The 24,423-nt window shown below is 40.8% G+C and overlaps 3 protein-coding genes across 14 annotated transcripts; all 3 read left to right on the forward strand.

The window, feature by feature from the left end:
• The first annotated feature begins 22 nt into the window (after positions 1-22).
• si:ch211-12e13.12 (paralemmin-2) lies at positions 23-3,086 on the forward strand. The gene is made up of 2 exons (XM_052067053.1): positions 23-241; positions 2,410-3,086. The coding sequence occupies exon 2, from the start codon at positions 2,430-2,432 to the stop codon at positions 3,084-3,086; it is 657 nt and encodes a 218-aa protein (XP_051923013.1). The 5' UTR covers positions 23-241; positions 2,410-2,429.
• Positions 3,087-6,577: 3,491 nt separating this feature from the next.
• On the forward strand, positions 6,578-16,403 carry susd1 (sushi domain containing 1). Of its 9 annotated transcripts, XM_052068700.1 has the most exons (19): positions 6,578-6,647; positions 6,993-7,163; positions 7,269-7,409; positions 8,633-8,788; positions 8,978-9,130; positions 9,243-9,419; positions 9,694-9,873; positions 11,413-11,592; positions 11,671-11,868; positions 11,957-12,136; positions 12,330-12,509; positions 13,099-13,263; positions 13,389-13,483; positions 13,634-13,820; positions 14,441-14,534; positions 15,144-15,399; positions 15,481-15,520; positions 15,906-15,999; positions 16,278-16,403. In XM_052068700.1, the coding sequence occupies exons 2-19, from the start codon at positions 7,109-7,111 to the stop codon at positions 16,321-16,323; spliced, it is 2,577 nt and encodes an 858-aa protein (XP_051924660.1). In that variant the 5' UTR covers positions 6,578-6,647; positions 6,993-7,108; the 3' UTR covers positions 16,324-16,403. The 9 variants fall into 9 exon arrangements, with proteins under 9 accessions (XP_051924660.1, XP_051924661.1, XP_051924663.1 ...); XM_052068701.1 differs by lacking the exon at positions 6,578-6,647 and having other exon boundaries at positions 6,743-7,163; positions 7,278-7,409; XM_052068703.1 differs by lacking the exon at positions 6,578-6,647 and having other exon boundaries at positions 6,744-7,163; positions 15,906-16,008; positions 16,288-16,403.
• Positions 16,404-16,818: 415 nt separating this feature from the next.
• Positions 16,819-24,226, forward strand: zbtb26 (zinc finger and BTB domain containing 26). 4 transcript variants are annotated; one of them, XM_052068712.1, is made up of 3 exons: positions 16,819-17,146; positions 20,146-20,181; positions 20,630-24,226. In XM_052068712.1, exon 3 carries the CDS (start codon positions 20,657-20,659, stop codon positions 21,971-21,973), a length of 1,317 nt encoding a protein of 438 aa, XP_051924672.1. In that variant the 5' UTR covers positions 16,819-17,146; positions 20,146-20,181; positions 20,630-20,656; the 3' UTR covers positions 21,974-24,226. The 4 variants fall into 4 exon arrangements, with proteins under 4 accessions (XP_051924672.1, XP_051924669.1, XP_051924671.1 ...); XM_052068711.1 differs by lacking the exon at positions 16,819-17,146 and adding an exon at positions 18,067-19,244 and having other exon boundaries at positions 19,624-20,181; XM_052068709.1 differs by lacking the exon at positions 20,146-20,181.
• The last annotated feature ends 197 nt before the right edge of the window (positions 24,227-24,423 follow it).

A 24,423-nucleotide genomic window follows, 5' to 3' on the forward strand; every position in this document is an offset into this window, starting at 1 on the left:
TGTGACTGACGTAATCAGTCATCCGAGAATGATTGGAGCATCCTGCCATTACTAGGTGGGAGAGTCGTATATGAGATGAAGTGAGGGCGGGTACAGATGATCTCCGTTGCCTCGATGAGAAAGTGATGTTCGTTATTTGTGCTGCAAGAGCTGCACACCACACTCCCTCCTGTGCCATGTGATTTTTTAAAAATTAATTTTTAGGCAAAAGAAAACTGCTGGGAAGGACTTCAGGGCAAAGGTAAGGAAGGCTTATGTTATTTTGTTGATATCTCCACAAATTTGTTTCACTTTTTGTAAACTAGATTTCACAAGATCATTTCCTACATTGATTTTTTTAAATGGATCTGGTAAACTTTAATATTTGTAAATTGCAATTGTATTTTTCTGAAACTGTTAGTTTTTTGAGAAAGATTCTAATGCTGGTTCATGAAAAATGTTGTCAAAGTTGTAATACATTTATAAACTTTCTACAAAATCTCAAGATGCTCATCGTGGTACTTAAAAATATCATTTGCTCGATTTATTACTATGAAAGGACAGTGGTAGACGGGCAGAAAATGTCACTCACGCATTGGTGCCATCAAAGCTTCTTGAATTTATTCCCAAAACAAACTGATTTGGAGAAGTCAAACTGATAAAGTGATGCATTGAGCGTGTTTAAATTATTTTTTGGTTTCCAGCTATTATCGCTCAGCCATAACCACAAGGTGGAGATGAGCAAGCTTGAACATGTACATGGTTGTCATCATTAATTCATAGAGTCCTGATTCTGTCATGCCTACGAGTCAGTCAAGTGAAAGAAGGTCAGTGCTGTGCTCTGTCACAGACTGCTGCGCTTTTAGCATGCACAATTGAAAGTGGTCTTGTGTCAAACGTGAAGCACAAAAACATAAACAGCATTATGTTGGTGCGTCATGCCTGGAACAAATGCTTCCGTTATTTTTCACTTTGCTAGAGTTCAACTGACTCCATTTTTCAAGAGGTCATCCTTGGGGAGCCAAGTTATTTTTGCTTCGCAAGAGTACCAGTACCATTTATTTATTTTGAGAGGCCAGTAGCAAATGACAATTTGTTCTCCGTCTAATGTCCTAATGAGGAGATTGCATGTATTCATATAATAACACCAAAAAATGCTCACGGCTCTTGAGGTGAATGGATGTGTTAACTGCTCACAAAATCAATGCATTAAAGTTGTGATAAAAGTTATCAATTTATAATTCTGGAGTTTAGATCAGAATAAAAGGGCAATGTGTCATCATGAAATATGTTGCCCCAACAATGACAACGGTAAATATATTTTTATAAGATATCGCTTTGCACCTCAAAATGCAATGTGTGAAAAGAACTGAATTGTCTTCTCTCGCATCATCAAAGTGAACATTATCTTTCGAAAGAAAGGATGTTTGACACAACTCTTGAATCTCATTGAATTGTGCTTGTACACAGGTTGAGAAAATAATTTAATGCATGTGTTCGAAATATTTGGTAAGTATTTTCGTGACTTCCGTATGCAGCGACTTGAATAAATAAAAATACGTAAATCCGACATTTCGCAAACCAATGTCAATGAGTAGTTGGCAAATTTGCAAGCATCACTCACATGGATCCACGTTTACCAAAGTAATTGTAGGTTGTTAGAAGAAGAAGAAGAAGAAGAAGAAAACCTTTATTAGTCTCACAATGGAGAAATTCCAGATTCACAGCAGCAAAGTTATGAAAGGAAGAAGTAGAACAACAAAAAAATAGGAGCTGCTGGAAAGGCAGCCACTCGCGGCGCCATTTTGAAGTCAAAAATAACAACACAACACATAGGACAGAGACAGTCGTGCAATCTTCACCACTTTTCTGCATACACTTTGTTGTCTGAAGCAGTTATAGATGAAAGAGGAGAGGATCAAAGTGTCCTTTCTCCAGTGGATCATAGACGTCATGCTGAAAATGTGCACACGTCTGCTACAAGCTAAGTTTTGAAAGCAAACACAAGCAGTCTTTCTGCTTGCTTGCACACTTTGAGAAATGGGACAGCAATTGATGTCCGTGTCTGTTCAACAAGGTATAATCTACTGTTGGCCCTGAATGTAACCTGAAGTCCAGAAAGTAGGTCTCAGAATTATAATAAATCAAGTGGGCAAGAGTGCAAAAACAATATATTTGGGGACAGACATAAAAGTGGAGCTCAAATGTACAATGTACAGGTATATACTCTGACATACCCTGAGACAGTTACTCTCTGAGTAACCGTTTGAGGACTTGATTTCATGTCTTGAACAGTAGTGAGCCTGCAGTTTTATTGTTAAAAAACAAGAGATTTACAACAACAAAAAATCCACCCGGTGCGTTTTTGTCTTGGACTGCTATTTAAAGTGTCAACAATCTACTTGTTCTCATTTTTCTGACCTTTTGCAGTGTTGAGTCAAAATAATGACATGAAGACACACACACTCGGAAAAGCGGAGTCTCCCAGCAACCCCCTCTCTTCGCCACCAGGGTGCGGCAGTCTGCGAGTGTACCATGACGCCCAGAAAGTGGCTTTTAAGATGCATTCTAATAATGGCCACATTGCAGGCAATGGCTCTCACACCATGAAGGAGCAGATCACAAACGGAGACAATACATCATGCAACAGCACTGAGCAAAAGTTCAGTATGAGGGATACCAAAGCTCAAAGGATCTCCATGTGGACTGTGAATTCCAGCACACAGGCCTATTCAGGTCCAGAAGACAATTCCACAGACCCACCAGAGACCCTGACCGAGACCTCCACTCTGAACTTTGTTGACGGGCACACCTTGGAGGAACAAGGAGAGAATCACAGCCTTTATGGGGTGACAATGGTTTATCTGAAGGAATTTGTGCTGATAGATGACGATGATGATGGTGACATGTCCCTAAGAGAGAAAACGGTGAATAACTTGACTGTCATGGATGGGAAAGCCGCGGACCTGGTGTGTGGAAGATTGGTAAACACTTCCAGCGTCCTGGGGTGCCACCGGAAGGGTGAATCGTCACCTTCTGAAGATCCGCTTCCTGAGCACAAGACTTCACGGCAAAGTCAACATTGCTGCTACTGCGTCATTCTATGACTGACAGTCTCAGGAGGTGCACCGAAGTAATCCCGAGTGCACATATATAAAGCAATCAGGACAAATGACAGGAAAAGGGTCCAACGTTTGGTATAAATACAATTTGGAATGTGATCCAAATAAAAATGTCACCTTTGTTCTAACCACAATGAATCTATGCCCGGATTTCTCTGGCAGAATACAAAAAAAGTTTTAAAAGCTGTGAGAAAACATAGAAAAAAAACAGTGGCATTGTTGTAGATTTTGCAGTGAAAGACGGACAGAGCTAAATACATTTTGTAAACCTTCCGTTTTTACATCTTTGATACTTAAAATTTGCATGTTGATGTAATAGCAGGTTGACGGTTTTTGAGGGACCTATCGTGCAAAACTGGTTTAATCATATTTGTATGCAGAGAGGATAGTCACGCAAAAAAAACAACAACACGTGAAGCATTGATGGCATCATGTACACTCGGGGTGCCCATTGCATCGTTCGCAATTGATTAGTAACCAGCGAAGTCAGTCATCGCATGGTATTAAGTCATTCACTGCCACCAATCCTAGATTTATGATCTTGATACAGCTGCCTGTCAAAGTCAGTGAATTATTGAAAATAAAGTAGGCTCCACCAACAACCATCCCTTGTGAAAATTGACATCACGTCAGTCATACACCTGTTGCACTGCGCACGCCCATACATTGGTGCTAACTGGCAAAGCTAGCAGTTTTCCATTTTGTTCCATCTACTCTAACCCTGGAGAACCCACAGGGTCAAATTTGGCCACTATAAATTCTGCTACTTAAATGCTCCCCTTAAATCCCAAAGGGTAAAATTTGGCATTTATCGTAAACTAGGATTAAAGCATTAAATCTTTGAAAAAACATATATGTTGGTGTTCAGTGAACATATAGCAGTCATTTAATGTATAATTCATCATTTTCCAAAGAAGAAAAGGGTTCTTGGGTTCTCCTGGACTAAACGTAGTCATAAAGTATAAAAATGATAAAGTATATAGACAGAGCGAGAGGAGGATTTGTTGTTTTGCGGCGGGATCCGTGGCGAAGTCTCTCAGACTGGCTCCTGTCATGATTCGGTTTAGGGACCAACAGGTGGCACTTTAGGGCTCCCCCGGCAGCTGCACACCTCTTGGTCATTTGGTAATTAGTTGTATAAAAGGACTCCTGCCCGAACACTCGGTGTCGGGTCATTGTTGCTTCTCGCTACTGTCATGTGTGTTGCTGTTTGCTATTATTTTCTGTCATTTTATAACTAGTGTGCATGCTGAAAAAATGTGTATACCCTGCTGTCCGCATAATTATCAGGTCATAGTTTTTTTTACTGGTTAAACGCATGCACAGCACAATTCCTCATTTGTCTTACAAGGCTTCACATATAAAACAGTCACATGAAATAAAGAAAATGTAAAAAAAAGGAGTGTTTTTGTGATATTCACAACATATTTTTGAATATTTATTCCACAAATGATAAGTATTCTCTGCTGTCCAATATGCTTTTAAAAGTGTCGTCTTATTATGGGTACAACAAATGAGTACAGTGCATCCATCCATCCAAAACCTTCAACTGTTCCGGGGTCAGCTCATCAGGACAGAAGGCTGACAAAAGAAGCCCAAAGATTCCGCTCCCCAGTTATTTCATCCAGCTCTTCCAAGGGGTCCAGAGGTTTTCAGCGTGTCCTGGGGTCTTCCCTACATGCCCCTCCTCTCAGTGATACATACCTGAAACACCACACCACTGTGTAGACATTGCTTTGGATTTGTGGATTTTTTTTTTTAAACAAACTCTTGAAACAGGCCAGATTAATGGAGCACTCTAAATTGTCCTTAGGTGTGAGTATGAGAGCGGATTGGCTGTTTGTCTATGTGTGCCCTGCGATTGGGTGGCAACCAGTCCAGGGTGTCCCCCGCCAACTGCCCGAAGACGGCTGGGACAGGCTCCAGCACACCCTTGTGAGGATAAGCAGATCCGAAAATGAATGAATGGATGAAAAAGTGTGAAATCTTGTAACCTGTGACTGCATTATATTCTTCTTTATAATTAAAAAAAATACTGTGCTCTGTTTGAGCTTGTTAACTTTTGACGTGGGCTCTGTTTGATTTTATTCGAATATGAGGCAGGCCAACAAAAACTGTGTCCTCAAATGGATGGCACTGATGGTGTTGACATTCACTTCTCTCTTTTTGACATGAATGTGAGCGTGTGAATGTTTGTCTTTTTGTATGCGTGCCACGAGACTTACTAGTGACTAGTTCAGGGTGTAGTTTGCCTTTTGCCCAGAATCAATTGTAATCGGCTCCAGCTCCCCATGAAACTGATCAAAAACAGGATAAACGGCATAGAAATTGGAAGAATGGATAATAAAGTTATTTGGATGATAAATGGATGGCAACCCTGATTTATTGCATGGATCTTTTCAATTCAAATTATTAGAATATATCAGTACAACGAAACATCATTAATCATTTTTTTTATCCTGACTGAAATTGTCATGATTTTTTATGGACCAACAGGTGGCACTGTAGGGCTCCCCCAGTAGCTGCACACCTGTTGGTCATAGGTAATTAGGGCCTTAAAAGGACTCCCAGCCCGAACACTCAGTGTCGGGTCATTGTTTGCTCTTGACTACCGTCATGTTTGTGTGTACAGCACTTTGTATGCAGCCATGGCTGTTTGAAAGTGCTCTATAAATACTGTTGACTTGACTTGACTTGACTTGCTGTTTGTTTGCTGCTTTCAGGTTTGTTTCAGTCATGTTTTGGTTGCTGTTATGTTTTATCTTCACTCATGATTTTTGTTTGCTACTTTGGACTTTGTTTGCTTAGGATTTAGTTTTCTCCTCTTTCATCTCAAACTGCTTCAAACAACAAAGCGTGTGACGGAAAAGTGGTTAGGACTGCACGACTGTCCGTGTTTTATGTTATGTGTTGTGTTTATTATTTTACTTTATGTTAACTTTTATGTAAAGCGCTTTGTTACAGCTGCCGCTGTTGTGAAAGCGCTATATAAATCAGCATGTATTGTATTGTATTCTTCAAATACACCTGCTCCTCTCTCCTGCCTGCTTTTTGGGGTCCACCACCACCACGCAACGTGACAGAAATAATACAGCCTATTCAGCAAGATGGTATTAACTTCGTCATTCTGTACTCACTGGGACATGGTGGGCGTGATGCCGTTTCTGACTTAAAAGGTACACTTAACAGGGGAACCATAATTGATTTGCGAACGTTTTTGTCAGTGCTGTTGAGTGGTTATTTATACATTCTCAAAGTTGCGTAGACTGTGGGCTTAATCAGTCCAGAGCAGGGGGTACTGAAATGAGGCACTAGCTTACTGGTTTGAGTGACGGACGCCAGTTAGGAACACTCAACTGAATGGGGAGATAGCAGTTCGTGTGACTTATCTCCCCTTCCCACTGCACATCATCAGACCCCCACACCAAAAAAAAAACCTTGTCAATATAACACACCCTCATAGCTTGACACATCCATTTACTATCAAGTCTAATGACAGACAGTTGTGTGAGGTATATTTGCGTTACAAGGTTAAAAGGCTATCAGGTGAACTGCACTCAGGTATTTTTCCATCCATTTATGGCTCACCGAGCAGTGGTATTCGTCTTTATTGACCACATGTTTTTTTTTTTTTAATCCAGCATGTTCATGTTTGAAGTTTTCCACTTCCGTAGCAGTGGTTTCAACGGTTTCCTAAATAATGGATGAAACTGCCAAATTGTGAGAATTTGCCTGTTATCAACTTCCACACCGGTGGTGTGCAAGATGCCATGATTGTATCGCATGTGAAGTGCAACTGAATGAGTCAGCATATCATATTTTATTCAACCACAAAACCACCGGCTAAAAGAGTACAACTGGCAATTTTGAATATCCCCAACTTTATCTCAGTTCTGCAGTGTCCTTAGGGCGCTCTCAGTACAAAAGATCAAAATGAAAGAAGTGGGAAAGAGGAGGATGACTTTCTCATGAAATGAAGACCACAACAAGGAGTCATTAAGCAGAAGATGGACGAGAGAAGCACAACTGTGTTCGTGATTCTTCTTTGTGGTGCGTGTTCAGGTGAGTGTATTCGTGCAACACTGCTTTTTTTTGAGGATTGTGCAATGTTTCATACAAAGTCTCCAAGAAAAGGGTGTGAGTGACAGGTGCTCTCTCCCCTCTCAGTGGCGCCAGCGGCTGCAAATGCTCCAGATGTGTGCTCTAGCTGCCATGTGAATGCCACATGTGATGACAAGCCTGATTACTCTGGAAAAGTTTGTAACTGCAAGTATGGCTTTGTAGGAAATGGAAGAACCTTTTGCCAAGGTAGGAACGATGCATCATGAAAAATATCCTTTTCTTTTTTTCATGCAAGTGTTTGTAGTTCAAAGCTTTCTATTGGCTCAAGGAATTTGAAATACCGGTAATGTTGACTTTACAATCAATTTACAATGATTTATTTCACAGTGTCAAAATGTGCCGGTTACACAAGCAAAGGGCATATAATAGTGCAACCAAACTCCATGTGCACTCAGTTCAATTATTACATTATAAAATGTTCACTGCAAATCAAACATCTAAATCCTGATAAGCTAAAAATGACATTGTATCAAGTTATTAATGTTTGCCACTTTTACAGGAATTGTTGACATTCGGTGTACAGTTAACCATACATACAGTATATTAGTCTGGAGTCCTTTTGACATATTTATACCATATTTGCAAATATGGCATCATTGTCATGTGGAAACATAATCATGTAAGAGAATTATGAGATCGAATGAAAGAGATTTATCAAAAGACATATCAGTTTTCAGTGGCATCATTAGAAATGATTGCAATGATAATTATGAGGTTTCATAATTAAGGTTGGTAGTGGTGTATTGGCTGAGAATGTCATCCCAGTCTCAAGACATAACTTGAAGTACAGGTACTTAGTGCTGCGACTGTGGAATAAGAATAGTTTCCCAAAAATGGTTCAACAATTTAATGCGGTTCAATTCTACTCCGCTGAAAACCAAAACCACAATAATGAATGAATAAACATGAATGACAACATGAACATACGCAGACTAGTGGACTGACGGACAAGAAGATGGATGAATCATTGATCGAAAGGCTTTCGTTCAAACATGATACGTAGTCCATCAATCCATCCACTATCTGTACCGCTTATCCTCACGAGGGTCAAGGGTATGCTGGAACCCGTCCCAGCGGTCTTCGGGCAGTCGGCGGGGTACACTCTGAACTGCTTGCCAGCCTATGGCTGGGCACAGTAAAAAAAACACACACCAAAAAAATAAAATAAAATTAAAAATCCCTGTAAATAAGTTTGTTTGATCTGTCAAAGCAGGATTGTGATACTGTAGTATAATCCTTATGATTATTGAAGTGAACATGTAATAAACATGAATGCCTCTTTGCAGTGTCAAATCAAAAACAAGCATTACAACATTAGTAACAGCTTTTCTTTTTTGTTTTAACTCCTGTATTTAATCTCACTAAATTGTAACTGATACTAAGGCCCATTCTGATTTTGTTGCATCTAGATAAAGACGAGTGTCAGATAGGAGTCACGAAGATCTGTGGGCAGCACACAAGATGCCACAATACATACGGCAGCTACTACTGCACCTGTCTGGCTGGATACACGGCTTCCAATAACATGGCAGTCTTCATTCCAAATGATGGAACACACTGCCAGGGTAAATTCATTGACGTCAACTATGAACGGAAAAAAGTCAAACTCGTGTGTCACAATCACAGTTTTCAATGTAAGAAATTAAATGCTGCACTCTAGTAATCCCCTTTCTACATTCAACTAATATCACGGGCTGTATCAGGCTAGCAAGGTGAATGTTGAGTAACATGCTTGTTTCCTATTGGCTATGCAGACATAGATGAGTGCAGCGTGGTGGGGATTTGCGGAGAAGGAGGTCAGTGCGGGAACCTGGATGGCAGTTTTGACTGCAGCTGTCAGCTGGGTTATCAAGTCCACAATGGGACCGAACCATTTCACCCTCACGAAGGCCAGGCTTCGTGTCAAGGTCAAATTGCATTTTTCAAACTTATTGCAATTCGTGTGAGGGTGTCAATTATAATCCGATGTGACCAAGAGATTTGAAAGTGTGTTTGACTACAGCGTATCTCCCAATTCAGTGGTGGACTGTGGCCATCCAACATCACAGAACACGGTACTGTTGTCAGCAACAGGAACAACATTTGGCAGCGTGGCCACATTTGAGTGTGACCATGGCTTTCTGTGGAGGAGTGGAAACAACACCTCAATATGTGGCGCTGACGGACTGTGGCGTGGGCTCTCTATGATTTGTGCAGGTAACGAACCACGTGCAAAAGAGCCAATTCGCAATTCATATTGGTTCTATTGCATGCAAACACCCGCATTTTTGTTTTTGGCATCAATTCATTCACTTATGATTATGAACTTTGTATGTTAGACAGAGTGGTCTAATTGTCCATGAAGTTGGATTATGGAATCTACTGCATATGTTTGATTTAATCCGTTTTCAGTTATGGGTTTTCATGTTCATGAATTGCGGTCGACTCAATGAAGTGATTTCATGCCACGTGTCACTGTCTTGCCTCTCAGCGATTGACTGTGGCTCTCCTCCCACCTTCCTTCACTCACGCATGCTATGGAATCAGAGTTCAAGGGTGGGCACGGAGGTGCTGTATCAATGTAACTCGGGCTATCATAACATTGGACCCGGCAGTGTCTTCATCTGCACCACTGCAGGGCGGTGGGAGGGCGCGTCTATGCTTTGCCAAGGTACACTAACTCTTCTTGTAGATTTTTTTCTTCGTGTGACTGGAAAGCCTGTTCCTCTCTGGCCGTTGTATGAAGTCATACAGAATAACCTTAAGTCAGCCGAGTGCGCTTCTGCAAATGGGAATTTAGTGGGGTACTGTGTTTCAATGTATGCAACTGGTGGTCTCAGTAGATGAGGCAAAGGGCTGGCACACAGGTTCCATCACTAATTAGTTGAACATTGATGGCCTGAACTGTATTGCAGACTGCACCACAAAGCAAAACTAGACAAAATCACATCTCATCCCATCTTGGCCCGCTCTTAGATTGTTTTTAATTCCTTTTTATAGAGCAGTCAATTTCACATGCAGGAAATTATTTTCACCATTTGAGTCACGACAGTCATTGGAACATCTAAACCCTCCCCCCCCAGAGTCCAAATGATGTTCCCATCAGTTTGCGATCCACCATGAACCAGGAAGTGGCGAGTTTGCTAACAAACTCACGGACAAACACAAGTAAAACTCTGGACAACAGTTCGGCTTTGGAAAAATCCTTTTAAAGTCTCTGAGTATTTTTTTTTACATTGCTTTGGTGCCATCTGTTGTCATCTTGGCGCCAAGGACCTGTTGAAGTGAATTGAGAAACTTCATTTAGACAAAAGTAGTTCTTATCCACCATTTTGTGGCCCCCATTGGAAATTACAGTACATTAAAAATATATTTTGGGGATGATGCTAATTACAGTCAAACCTCGGTTTTCGTCCATAATCCATTCCAGAAGGCTGTTCGAAAACCGAAACCACGCTCTTAAAAAAAAAAAAAAGTTTATTGAACACGTCTGTCACAATGGAAAGTGACACGAGGAAGCGTCACTTCCTCGTCTACCCGAGGAAGCGTCATTTCCTCGTCTACCCGAGGAAGCATCATTTCCTCGTGTAAGTGGCGCATTCAAGTGCGCTCAGTTTGTTCAAGAACCGAAATTTGTTCGTCATCTGAGGCTTAAAAAAAAATCCACATTTTGGTCGAAATCCGAATTGGTTGACAACCGAGACGTTCGAACACCGAGGTTTGACTGTACCTGCAGATTATGGATTTACCTTTTTTGCTAAAACCAGCACATTTTATGGTCAACTATGTATTTTGCAAAGAACTGTATAAATATCGGCTGCACGGTGACGAACTGCTTTGAATATCTTCTTCACAGCTGGGAGGGTTGGTGTTTAAATTTAGGTTCTGGCCTTCCAGATTGTATGTTCTCCCCGTGCTTGTGTGACTCCTCTCCAGTCTCAAAAACATGCATGTTTGTTTCATTGAAGACTCTCAATTGTCCATATGTGTTAATAGTTATTACTGTATTATACTGTGCATAGCTATATTGGAGTGTCTCTCACATAAAGTGAAATTTGATCGGCTCCATCTCAAACGCATCACCACACCCCAATGAGGGCAAGTGACATAAAACAGACAAAAAACAAAACACAGAATGTGGTATGTTATGTGTTTCGGGTGTTATGGTCTCAATGTAACTAAATGTGTGTAACGGCCTGAATCTTCCAAGAGGTATCATGCGGAAAACCCCATACAGTGCCACACACTGGACATATATGGAATGGCAGTTCCACCCCCGGAAGTGTGGTTAACTACTATTGTAAACAAGGATTTCATCACAGTGAGGGCAATGCCGTATCACTGTGCACATCCAAAGGTACCTGGACAAAGCCAAACATTTCATGCAAAGGTAATGACAGAGATTTGCACTAATTGGTCTGGCACAAATGATGTCACATTCAAGAAATGTTATTGTTCATCTCTGTAGAAGTTGACTGTGGCTCTCCTCCTGACATCTCTCATTCACTCCTGTTATGGGACCGCATCTCCACTGTGGGCTCTCAGGTTGCTTATCAGTGTCAATCTGGATATTACAGTGTTGGAGAAATAAATAAAACTGTATGTACTGACGGTGGAAAATGGGACATGCCCTCTCTGCGCTGCCAAGGTGATAATGCTGAAAATGGTGATTCCTAATCAGTATTAAGTAAGATGTGATGTCTGATTTAGCTTAACTCATGACATGTAATGAGTTGCCATCTTTTTTGTTGTAGAAATAAAATGTCAGGATCCCGTTTTGAAACCACACACTAAAAGACTGTGGGATGGCACGTCACATGTTGGCAGCGTGGTTATTTACAAGTGTGATGAAGGATATCACACAAAGGGTGTGAGGAACTTCTCGGCATGTGGACAGAATGGACTATGGGAGGAAATTGACCTTTGGTGTGAAGGTGCAATGTTTGAAGATCAGAACTGAATTTATTTCTGTTTCTTGGGGTCGAGTTTTGTAACTATAACGATCAATGTCCAAATGAAATATTACAACAGTTGCACATTCATGTCAGTTGGGGGTTTCTCAAGTCATGAGGGTTGAAGCTAGTTGCCAGATATGCTTTTGTCTTATTCATTGTTGTCTGTGTGCAGAAATGACATGTGGCTCCCCACAAACCCTCCCCCATACTAACCTCCTGTGGGACCGCTCCACTAGTCCTGGCAGTGTTGCCCTGTATGAGTGCGTGGATGGATATTACCAGGAGAGTGGAGATAATCTTTCCACATGTCTAACATCAGGCGAGTGGGCCAACGTATCATTACGTTGCAAAGGTATAGCAATTAAGTTGAGTGTCCTTTTACAAATATATGCAGTATCTATTCATCTAGTGCATTCTTTTGAGATCCATTTCAAGTATTCACACAGTAAAGGCAAGTTAGAATCAAGTTTTTATTGAAGACATGCTTTTGATTCGACAATGTGTATTGATGTGGTTGGAGTTTTCCCACCGTGTAAATCAGTAAATGCATCATAGTGAAGGCTGTTCTCATTTTTCACGTCTCACATCTAGGTGAACGATTCAATTAAAGTACCTGTAGTAGAAAACGTTTCTCTTTCTGGTGATTTTCTTTGGTTGGTCGGTGTGGATATTTTAGTTCAACATTATTTTCACCAGGAGTGGCTTTTTTTTGTAGCAGCAGCTGCAGTAAACCATCAAAATACATTATTTTGTTGTTGCATTCAGTTTCATATTGTTTAATCAAGTGTCAATTTGACAAATTGTGCGGAAATACACTTTTGTTTTTGTTTCATCTGTTTTCAATATTCTGAAAACAGAAGAGAACAGTAATTGACTCACGATGCGATTTTTTTTTTTTTTTTGCTGCAAGATGTGATTAATGAGTGTCATTGTTTTCCCAGCAAAATGTGGCCCGGTCCCCATCCTTGCCCACTCAGAGGTGGTCTTCCATAACAGAAGTGCCGCGATCCATCGCTGTGTGAATGGCTATCACAGCTGGAGGGGCAGCAACGTCTCCATGTGCAGCAGCTCTGGCGTGTGGCAGACAGCTACGCTTCAATGCATCGGTGAGCCATTTATGTGGTGTTTGGTTCTCAAAGTTCAACAAAGGATTGTACATCTGGTACCGTTTAAGTTTGAGCGAGCCTTCAAAGGGGAAGTAAAGCTGTGGTTGTTCTGACATTGCTCACAGAAATCAAGCCGCCCATCAATCAACTGTTTGTTTGGAATGAAAAATGTTTGCAATGGAGTGCAGAGAAGTATGATGAGGAAACAGAAATGTACAAGGTAATGCAAAAGTATGTACACACTGCTGATCATATGGTTATCTAAGATAAATGTGAGCATTCATAAGCCCCCCCCCCATTAACAATCTGTTCAGAATATTATAACCGCTGCTAATGCCAAAGTAAATGAATTGTAACCTTTCAATCGTAGGTGATCTACATAGGATCAAGAGACTATGAGAGGGCCTTTTTTGACAAAAGGAAGCAGTTTCTGAGTTCAAAGGCAGACTTAGTGCAGGTCTGTCTCGGCCTGCTTCCAGCCACAAACTACAGCATCTTTATCACTGCAGTGTCTGCTGGATTCACAGCCACCATCACTATTAACACCAGTTTGACAGGTATCACTGACAGGGTTGTAAGCACTGAATTCTTTCATCTTGTCCTCTCAGGGGCTAGATAGTAGATAGATCATGCACTGTCTCCAAAATCTTATTGGCTAGTTCTCCTCACATGGCGTTGGTTTTAAAATAATGATTACATCTAAATTATAGACATAAAATGAGGCCAGAATTTTTTTTTCAAAGGTCCGTTTAATAATAGTCCACCGTCAGGTCATACAAACAGTTTTCGTGTGACAAAATGCTTGTTTTTGTCAACTGCAAACTCCCTCTTTCATTTCAGTTGAACTGTTCAATTCAGACAGCGATTTTTTGTTACGATTTCTTTTTTGTTGTTGTAGATTTGTTGTTTTTCATAACAGAAAATTTTATTTTATGTTAACATTTCTTGGGTTTCGACCTCACCCCCCCCCCCCCCCTCCCATGCCCTCCTAACTCTAATCCTTCGTCCAATTCAAACAAAATTTAGTGTTTAACATACTGAACTATTCCCGAACAAATCCTTGTGTTTTTTCTGCATTAATGGTCTAATTATTTTGGAACTGGAAACACTGTATCAATAACTAGTGATATGGAAAAAATGAGATCATATAATATTTCTACACATGGCACCTTGACAGCACCTGCAGTACCAGAAGTCCACTACAGAGAATATGAGACTCCTGTACCAACTTTGATGTTTCGCAGATCACAGAGTACTCTTGACCCAATAAGGTAAAAAAAAAAAAAGACAGACCTGAACTGGACATGGTGGTTTTGTGGTAAATGAAATTTAACCCTTTCATGCACAATGTAACTTGATAACATGATAAACTGTGCACTGTAGTAACCGCTGTCCCTTAAAGGGCTAAATGTTTATAATAATGTGTCCAATAAAACACATATAGCATATCCTTACCTCGACCAGCCACATTATTGTGACACTTGCACAATCTCATGAGAACAAGATCTGGAATATTTGCTAAAGATATGACGCAATTTTGAATCACTCTCCACAGCAGCTCCACGCCAATGCAAACTACACCCACAATAATGACCATATTGTTGAATTAATATTCCTCATTCTTTGCGAAGAATGTTAAAGACCGTTTTTGAATTAAGATAAGATAAGATATCCTTTATTCGCCCCAAAAGACCTCAGTTTCCTGAGTAGGAAGAGTCGGCTCTGTCCTTTCCTAATAAGCCTAATCAGGGTGTCCTTTTACATTACATTACATCTCAAGAGCGTGTGCAAGAGGTCATATTGTATCTGTGTAGTGTACATCTATCATTTTTTTTTATTTCTAATACAAAACCGTTGTTTTCAATCTTTTCATTTGACAGTTTTTACCAAGTGTTCATACTTCCTCTAGAAGGAATTCTGGTGTTTGACTGTTCGTCTCCTGTGAATGAAGAGACTTCGGATGAAAGTGGTTCCTCACAGGGACACGTTGCAGCTCAGATGCGCAGTAGCCATGTTGGAAGAGAGATTCATTTTACTGTGGGAGATGGTCACTATTATGGAGGTTTTTTCAATGCCCCTCTCAAGAAAGGCAAAAGCTACTTCATCATCTTGCGTACTGTCAGTCGTTGGAAAAAGGTGAGTGCAACGATAGTACAAAAATGGAAATATGTGGACAAAGGGACTCAAAATTAATTCTTTTTTTTGTTGTTGTTGTAGGATTCAAAAAGCTCCTGTGTCCTGTGGGCTAAAGTTACAGGTAGCAGTAGTTACGACTTTGGCAACATTCTGGGATGATGAGTGAGCACTATTGATACAAAATTTCATTTGACAGCAATTTTTCAATGATTTCTCCCCCTAGTCATTGCAAAAAGCATCTGATTTTCAAGAATTACGTTCCAATTTAAATCTATTCAAATTAATGGGAAATGTTTTTTTCCACTCCCGCACTCAGAATTTGCCGTTGTTGTTGAAAGATGAAGTGTCTTCAATACAGGAAATACAGTAAATATCCATCATAGCTAGAGTATCAGCAGTGTTGAGTTCCTTTGTTTTGAATAATTATTAACACAGCTGCGGTGTTTGGCGCTCGTAAGAGTTTGTTGCAATGCAAATACACGTATAGCCTGTTATGTTTTTCATAGGTACATCCTATATTGTGAAGATGTCCTCGCTGTGTGCTGCTGCCTCGGTCGGACTACTCGCTTTTGCGGTTTTGCTTGGATGCACTTACACTTGGTAAGGATGGTGAGCATGAAAAATGTTTACCTCATAAGAGCGCTCACATTTTAGATGAATTACATATGTTGGGCGGGGTTCGCTTCTTCACTTAGTTTTTAATTAAATACAGGCTATGACCAACCATGGGGGATTCCGGGTTCTGATATTAACTGAATTATAACCACATAAACTATGTGATAGTTTTAGTCAGGTTTTTTGGCCCTGTTTGTTTTGCTGGAATTAATTTTTAATGAACTTATTTATCTTGCCTTAATCAACTTTTAATTATTTTCCAGGTTTTTCAAGAAAAAAAGGACTGTGTCATTTTGTGCACATTGTTAATCCAGTACTTCAATCAATTTTGGACATTGCTGAGTATTCACTATGGTAAATAAAGTGATATTGTTTTTATTTACTTGTAACTAATTGTATTGTTGTAGCTTTTCATCCAAGTTCGCATTCAGACATTTAATACACAAAACGGTTTGGATGGATTTCACCATCTGCTGTCAATCATAGATGCCCTCAGCATTCTACATCTCTCATTTCTTCACTCTGTATATTTGAATTAACCATTGAGTAACAGCCTTGTCGTTGATATATTTTAAAGCACTCATTTACTTTCAACGTTGACAATACAAACCGAATATGGGAAGGACAATAAAAATATACGTGCTTATTTGCATGACACTTTAATCCATTCATTAGTGCCTTTTCACGAATCAATTGCCCATTTTAAGTAGAGTAACCCCTGTCTAAAATCCAGAAAAAAACAAGAAACATATATTATTGATAAATATTCAATACATAATAAAGTAACATTATGTTTTGACATTGTGTTTAAAATACTTTTTTGTTTATGTAAAAAGTGCGCACAATAATCTCGCCAAGTTTTTGCACCAGGTGAATGAAATAGCTACCCTTCTGCAGTACTTGTACTTGTCTGAATGAATCTGTAGTACAGTACTTGTACTTTGCAAAATGAATCTGCTGTAGTGTACAATGATACTCCAATGCAGGGGGAGGCGGTGTGCTCTTTTAACGTTGACAGGAAAATATTTTGGGTGCCACAAGCGATCTAACAACAGCCGGAACGGGTAGGACAGGCCAGGAAGAAGCTGCCCACTCCTGTTTTGTTTACGAGACGACAACCTCAAACACCACAGTGAGTGTGTCTGTATCATTCAAGCGTTCAACGCAATAATAGCTAGCCACTTAGCTGTTAGCATTACGGTCTGCCATGATGCGGAAGTAGGTTCGGCTAAACGCTCAAGAGGCAGAAGAGCACTGGCGATCTTCATTGTTAGCACGTAGCATCACCTCGTGTCTTGTATGGCAAGCAGGCACTTTGTTAAACAAGCGAATTGTTCGTTTGACGTGGGCAACATGTCCTCAATTGAACATGTTATGTGACCAATTATGATTTGTGGCACAGTACTATAAAGAGCTGCAATACTACTGTAGTTTTTAAAACGTCTTTTCCTACAGTATGTTTCATAAACTGTCACAAATTTAATTTGGAAAGCTTCCTCATAGTACTTTGAATTTCCTGTATAATTGTCATGGGTGTTTGCTTGCAACGTGCCTTATTTTCATTACTAATGTGTCTCAAGTGTCACACATGAGAATGTATCGATGTCAAAAGTACATACAGCCGCTATTCAAGGGGGAATTGCAGATACCGGCAGACTGAAATGTCAAGTGATGAGCTCAATTCGAAGTTAAGCACCCAAAAGACCCTAAAAACAGCTTGATAACAATAGGCTCTAAATAAAACTAAATGAATTGTACTTGCAAATGTCAACATTGTAAACCACGTAAAATTGCAAATGGAAGATGTAGAAAATAGGAGGTCAAGATTATTAGAGCGGATTATATTCCTTGGGGTAATTGTTGAAAATAAAATCTGCCAACTGCACATGAAACATGTCTGATCCAAACTTTCAAAAAGCATTAACTTCCGGGTGAAAGTAAAACATTTCCCAGCCAGTATTCATTACACATTTTATACTGCCCCGTAGTACTACCATATTTAAATTATTATTCAGAAGTTTGCAAAAAGATCTGTAAGAGCAGCAACTAAATTTTTAAAATAGTTTGATCTTGTGGAATTTACAACAGTACAATTACTGTATAAAATGTGGGGGGCAGGATCCGAAATATGCTCTCCGAGGGTGAGGCTGACTGGTTTGTGGGGAACTTGTGAATTTAGAAGATAAATTACTCGAGGACAACAATGCAAAGCTGATGTATATCTGTATGGGGAGTGAAACTTTAGAACTGACTGAATATTGACCTACAACAATGTCCAAACATACACCGGTTGAAAAAATAATATAAAATCAACATTTTTGTGAGGTATAGGAAAAGTGCAAAATCTTGATGAGTTGTAACAACACTGCCTGTGTCATATTATTATGATAATCAGTATTGTATTACAGTATTTTGTTATTGTGTATAATTGTGTCGGTACAAGTATATATGTATATGGTACATATCTTCTTATTAATAATGATTATAATAACCTTTATTTAGATTTGAAGTGAGATTACAGGATTTTTCCTGGCTCAAATTAACGCAGAGGTGGTACGTTCCTGACCATGCGCCATGACGTGCATGTATTTTGTAAATCCAATGGGGACTCACTTTCTTTTACAGGAAGTGCAATGAGAAAGGAAGAGCTTTACCTTATACAGCTGCCTAAGACGAAAGTAGCTGGATTTAACAACAGCATTGATTTGCCAGTTCAATTTAAAATCACTGTTCAATTTAAAACCCAAGTTCGAGACAGTTGGCTAAGATACTACAAAGCCCGGTGATCCAATGGCACATCGACCTCACAGTGCAGCAATTCCATCTCCGGCCCTGTGTGGAGTTTGCATGTTCTCCCCGGGCCTGCGTGGGTTTTCTCCGGGTACGCCGGTTTCCTCACACATTCCAAAAACATGCATGCCAGGCTGATTGAACACTCCAAATTGTCCCTAGGTGTGAGCGCGGATGGTTATTCGTCTCTGTGTGCCCTGCGATTGGCTGCCAACCGGTTCAGGGGGTCTCCCCGCCTACTGCCCGAAGACAGCTGGGATAGGCTCCAGCACCCCCACGACCCTTGTGAGGATAAGCGGATTGCAAACTGGATGGATGGATGAATGGATGGACTACGGAGCCCAGGTCAACAGGGTGAAATGTACCAGGACCACTGAGACCAAACACTGTTGAAATTTCTGTAATTCAGTGACATCTATGCTTTGATTTCCACCAGACAGGTCAAACATGAGGGCGGCCCGGTAGTCCAGTGGTTAGCACGTCGGCTTCACAGTGCAGAGGTACTGGGTTCGATTCCAGCTCCGGCCTCCCTGTGTGGAGTTTGCATGTTCTCCCCGGGCTTGCGTGGGTTTTCTCCGGGTGCTCCGGTTTCCTCCCACATTCCAAAAATATGCATGGCAGGCTGATTGAACACTCTAAATCGTCCCGAGGTGTGAGTGTGAGTGCGAATGGTTGTTCGTTTCTGTGTGCCCTGCGATTGGCTGGCAACCGATTCAGGGTGTCCCCCGCCTACTGCCCGGAGACGGCTGGGATAGGCTCCAGCAACCCCCGCGACCCTAGTGAGGATCAAGCGGCTCGGAAGACGAGACGAGACGAGAGGTCAAACATGGTCTTAAGGAGAACGCATCCTCTTTGATCAGAAGGACATAGATCTGACTGTCATCTGAATAGTAGTGGAAGGAAATGCCATGTTTTATTAGGGTGGAACCTAAGGGGAGCAAATACAGTGAAAACAGCAGGAGCCCCAAAATAGAACCCTGTGGAATACCATACGACAGGGACAGAGTGTGAATCAGACCAACCTAGCCTAACACAGAAAGGCCCGTCAGCCAAATAGGATCTAAACTACTCTAGAGCGCTACCACTAATGCCCACCTGGCGTTGCAAACGAGCCCGCAGAATGCTGGGGTCCACTGTATCAAACGCTGCAGTTCGATCCCAAAAAATAAGACGCACATCTGCAGTGCCATGTATCATCTCTAAACCTGACTGGAAAACCTCCCAAATATGTTTATTCAAGAAAGATATCAACTGTGGTTGATTCGCTAAATTTGGTAATAACAATGGAAAAATACACACTAATGTTTTTTTGTTTGTTTGTTTGTTTGTTAGTTTTTTCAGATTTGATGGGCAAATTCCGAACACCCGATGCTCGAGGTGTTTTGGCTGGCGCAAGACATTATGCATTTACCACACATCATTCTTAAAGCAGATATTAAAAATGTAGTCTTACATGAGGCCTTGTGTGGGGAATATTTTGCTTCACCAAATCTTTTACTTCATCATTGTTAACATTACCATTTTGACTTTCCCACAGACTCTTGGTTAAGGCTACAAATAAATTAGCAATGTTTTCAGAAACACATTTCTCATATTGACATTTTGGGGTGTTGTGTGTTGAAGTTTGAGGAAAAAAATAGATGTACTCCATTTTAGAATGGGGCTGCAACATAACAAAATGCAGATATCGTGAAGCACTGTGAATACTTTGCGGATCTCTGTAATATGACTAAATACCTAATTTGATTCAACATGTATTTGTTCTCACAATAACATTTCCATTGCATCTAAAATCAACAATGCTGTTCATACTTGTTTTCAACAGGTGCATCGTTGCCGCCTGTAGCTCACGATGGCCCAGAACCAAGTGATCCTGCAGTTCCACTTTGCCACATTCGGCGACTCCATGCTGCAGAAGATGAACCTCCTTCGGCACCAGCGACGCTTCTGTGACGTCACAGTCCGCATCAACCAGCTCAAAGTCTCCGGTCACAAGGTGGTGTTTGCCGCTGGTTCGTCTTTCCTAAGAGACCAGTTCATCCTTCAGCAGGACTCCAATGAAGTAGAGATCTCCATGATCCAGGAGGCAAAGGTTGGCCAGCAGCTACTGCTGTCCTGTTACACGGGCCAACTTGAGTTTCCTGAACTAGAGCTGGTTAATTACCTGACAGTGGCCAGCTTCCTCCAAATGGGCCACATTGTTGAGCAGTGCACTCAAGCACTAAACAAGTTCATCAAGCCACAGCCTCCTCACAGGCTGGAAGATAGTGAGATGAGAAGAGCCAGCAGGGAGGAAGATTTGAGAGAGCATGAGAACTGCCAGGTGCAGACTATACAAAAGGTGGAGCCCGTAGAGGATGATATGAGTACTGAGGATGACGACGACGATGATGACGATGTCATTATACAGCCCAAAACACCTCCTCAGGTCTCCGATGCACATCCCAGGCACGATGTGGGAGAGAGTAACATAAGCATAGTAAAGGTGGAGTCTATGGAGGCGACCTTTCCCAGCAGCTCTCTGGCGGCCCTGCGCTCACCTGAGCCCCAACATTCCCTTATCAATTCCACCGTGGACAGTCGTGGGAGCGAAATGACGGCGCCCCCGAGCATGCCAGACGACCCCTCCAGCCCCTCTTCTCCGTCCAACCCTGCAGAAAAACCAATCGGTCACCAGAGGAACTACGACAAACCACTGCAGTGGTACCACCAGTGTCCCAAGTGCAGCCGCGTCTTCCGACAGCTGGAAAAATACGCCAACCACCTCAAGATGCACAAACTCTTCATGTGCCTCCTGTGTGGCAAGACCTTCACGCAGAAGGGCAACCTGCATCGACACATGCGTGTCCACGCTGGCATCAAACCCTTCCAGTGTAAGATCTGTTGGAAGACCTTCACTCAGAAATGCTCTTTACTGGATCACCTCAACCTGCACAGCGGCGACAAGCCTCACCGCTGTAACTACTGCGACATGATGTTCGCTCACAAGCCTGTTCTCCGGAAGCACCTCAAACAGATCCACGGCAAGAACAGCTTCGACAATGCAAATGAAGGCAACCTGCATGATGGTGGGCCTGAGGAGAATGACACCCCTGGGCCATTTTTCATTCACTCAAACAATTATGAGACAGACTTAAAGGAGACATACTATGGAAAATTGACTTTTTAATGTAGTGTCTGCCTAAATCAAGTTCAAGTCAACTTTAATGTCAAAAGTGCTCTATGTGCAACATACAGCACAGATGAAACTTCTTTCCTCTCAACCACAAGAGAGAGAGGAGCCGCTGCCGGTTCCCGCGCCGCCATCAACAGAACAGTTAACATAAAATGACAAAATAATCCAACACAGCCTCGTCATCAAGTGTGAAATTAAACACCAAAGGAAACATTTCTTAATATGTGTCTGTCAGGCAGCTGTTCTTCACTTCTGCCCCACTGTCACGAAAAAGAGGGGCCAATCAATGTATTCACCAACCCTGCACTAAGCTTCTTGGTAAGTTAAATGAACTGCGATAAAAATTACAGTCAACTTTGACATGTGAAAATTGTTTTTCCTGCATTTTCAACAACAACAAAAAATAAGAGTTTACAGAATTAATTGTGCCTTGAATTGTCCCCCAACTTAAACACATACCACAGGTAAAAAAAAAAACCCAAAACTCCTTGCTTGCTTTGTTGTTCATTGTTGCCATAAATGTCAGTAATCTGTATTTTAAGGTTGATCCAATTTAAATTACTGCAGGATGCAGACCGCCGCACTGCATTAGATAGATCCGCCCCTAAAATGAGCAAATTTCTCCATGGCATGAAAAATGCTGTAAAAATCTGTTCATAATCTTTGATTCATAGGTTACTTTGATTTTAAGACCCCTGGGAAGCTTGGAATTGTGAAAAATGCACAAAAAACATTTGAGACATTGTCATGTTGAGATGGGACAAAAGAAAAGAAGTTAAAAATAGTATCTCAAGGCTACACAGCATAAAACGTTGCAAATTAAAAAGAAGACAAACAAAACAAGATCAAAGGACATAATTAAGGTACGGCTGTAACATGCAGCAAGGAAGAATATTCACTTTTGGGAAGTGTGGGTAACGTTTTGTACTGTTTAAGCTTCTCTGCCACAAGTCAATTCTGCATTTGTACATCTACCGCCATTTTCTGTATGCTAAGGGACTCAAAACATTTGTTCACCTGACTTACAGGATATGTAATACAGTAACACCACTTACCAAAAACAATACAACTCACGCATAACTGTTGGTCACTTTTCAGAATTTGTATGACAGTGTATTGCACTAAAAGTAGAAGTAAATGGCCAATGCACATCTGAACTCTTCTTATTGTCAAGCAAGCCTTTACTGTGCTCCTTATACATAAATGGTCATGCTCTTACTATTTTCCTTTTTTGGTGGGTGGGTGGGTGGGGGGTAATGCACCCAAACAAACCTAATATTGCAAATGTCTCATTTGAAAAGCAAGCCCAGTTGTGGCGTAAATTCGAGTTTTGACGATGTACAGCTCCAGTGCAACCCTCTGAATAGACTTTACCTATTTTCAACAATGGTGGCAATAGTAAGCTGCATGGTTTTTCAAGAACAGATTCTGTTTCGGGAAACTTGCTCTGGATAACGTAAAATTTACTCTGCACTGGAGCATTGTGGCAGCCATTAGGCTTCTCAAACTGGCGCTGAAATGCTGTTAGGGACCGAAAACTGGCAATTTTGCAATGCTGCTACAATGCCAATTGGCGTAAGGGTATGATGACTTTGGGTCACCGCTTATTTTGTCCAAGTGGTGCTGCCCACTTTAGCTGCATATTTAGTATGGCTGTAGTGCACATTGGGTCACTGTGTTGCTTTAATTACTCTGTCCCTTTGCACTTCTTGTTTGGGATTTAAAGTTTTTAAAATGCCATTTTCCATCAAAGATGTTGTTGACTGCTGTCTGAGTACAGCTTGTTGTCTTCAACTGTGATAGATAGCTATTATGCCAAAAATTTGGATGACTTCTTTTTATTTAAAAAAGTCAGACAAGTGAAGTGTTTTTCTTGGTCGTGACAAAGTGACTGAAAAAAGGGATGCTGCTGACATTACATTGCTAGGAAAAAAAAAGATTGATTAAACTTGTGGATGTCCCAGCGATTGGTGAACTAGGCTTCTTCATATAGAGTAAACTGTGGTTGATATTTCACTTTATCATATTGTAGATGCATTCATTTGCACTTGAACTTGCAGTACTGAAACAAAACCTTAAACATATCAGTGATATATATACATATACACACACGCATATGTATGTAGCATTTTATGTGTACAAGTATGTTAAACAATAAATACCAGACAGCGTTTTTTTAAATGTGAAGAAAAATAACATGCCAAACAATTGTTTCTGTTTTCTTGTAGAGTTTTGCCCCCCCCCCCCCCCCCCCAAAAAAACATTACAATACTGTATCACAAACAGTTATGACTGCAGGTACAGTACAGTATGTCATTCCTTCTACTAATTGTTCATGTAAATTGTAATTGTTGTTGAATATAATAACAATAAATATTGCAGTTGTTTCCTTTAGAAGAATTAATTGATTTAAAATGGTTTTGTGCTTACGTCAGTTGTATATC

Source organism: Hippocampus zosterae, chromosome 6 (assembly GCF_025434085.1).
Source record: "Hippocampus zosterae strain Florida chromosome 6, ASM2543408v3, whole genome shotgun sequence".
NCBI lineage: Eukaryota > Metazoa > Chordata > Actinopteri > Syngnathiformes > Syngnathidae > Hippocampus > Hippocampus zosterae.

Excerpts from the sequence above, each read along its gene's own strand:
- si:ch211-12e13.12 (XM_052067053.1), top strand. The coding sequence starts at position 2,430 with ATGAAGACACACACACTCGGAAAAGCGGAGTCTCCCAGCAACCCCCTC.
- susd1 (XM_052068700.1), top strand. The coding sequence starts at position 7,109 with ATGGACGAGAGAAGCACAACTGTGTTCGTGATTCTTCTTTGTGGTGCG. Across the intron at positions 12,137-12,329 it reads AATTGACCTTTGGTGTGAAG|AAATGACATGTGGCTCCCCA; the intron begins GTGCAATGTTTG and ends GTCTGTGTGCAG. Across the intron at positions 15,521-15,905 it reads CCTGTGGGCTAAAGTTACAG|GTACATCCTATATTGTGAAG; the intron begins GTAGCAGTAGTT and ends TGTTTTTCATAG.
- zbtb26 (XM_052068712.1), top strand. The coding sequence starts at position 20,657 with ATGGCCCAGAACCAAGTGATCCTGCAGTTCCACTTTGCCACATTCGGC.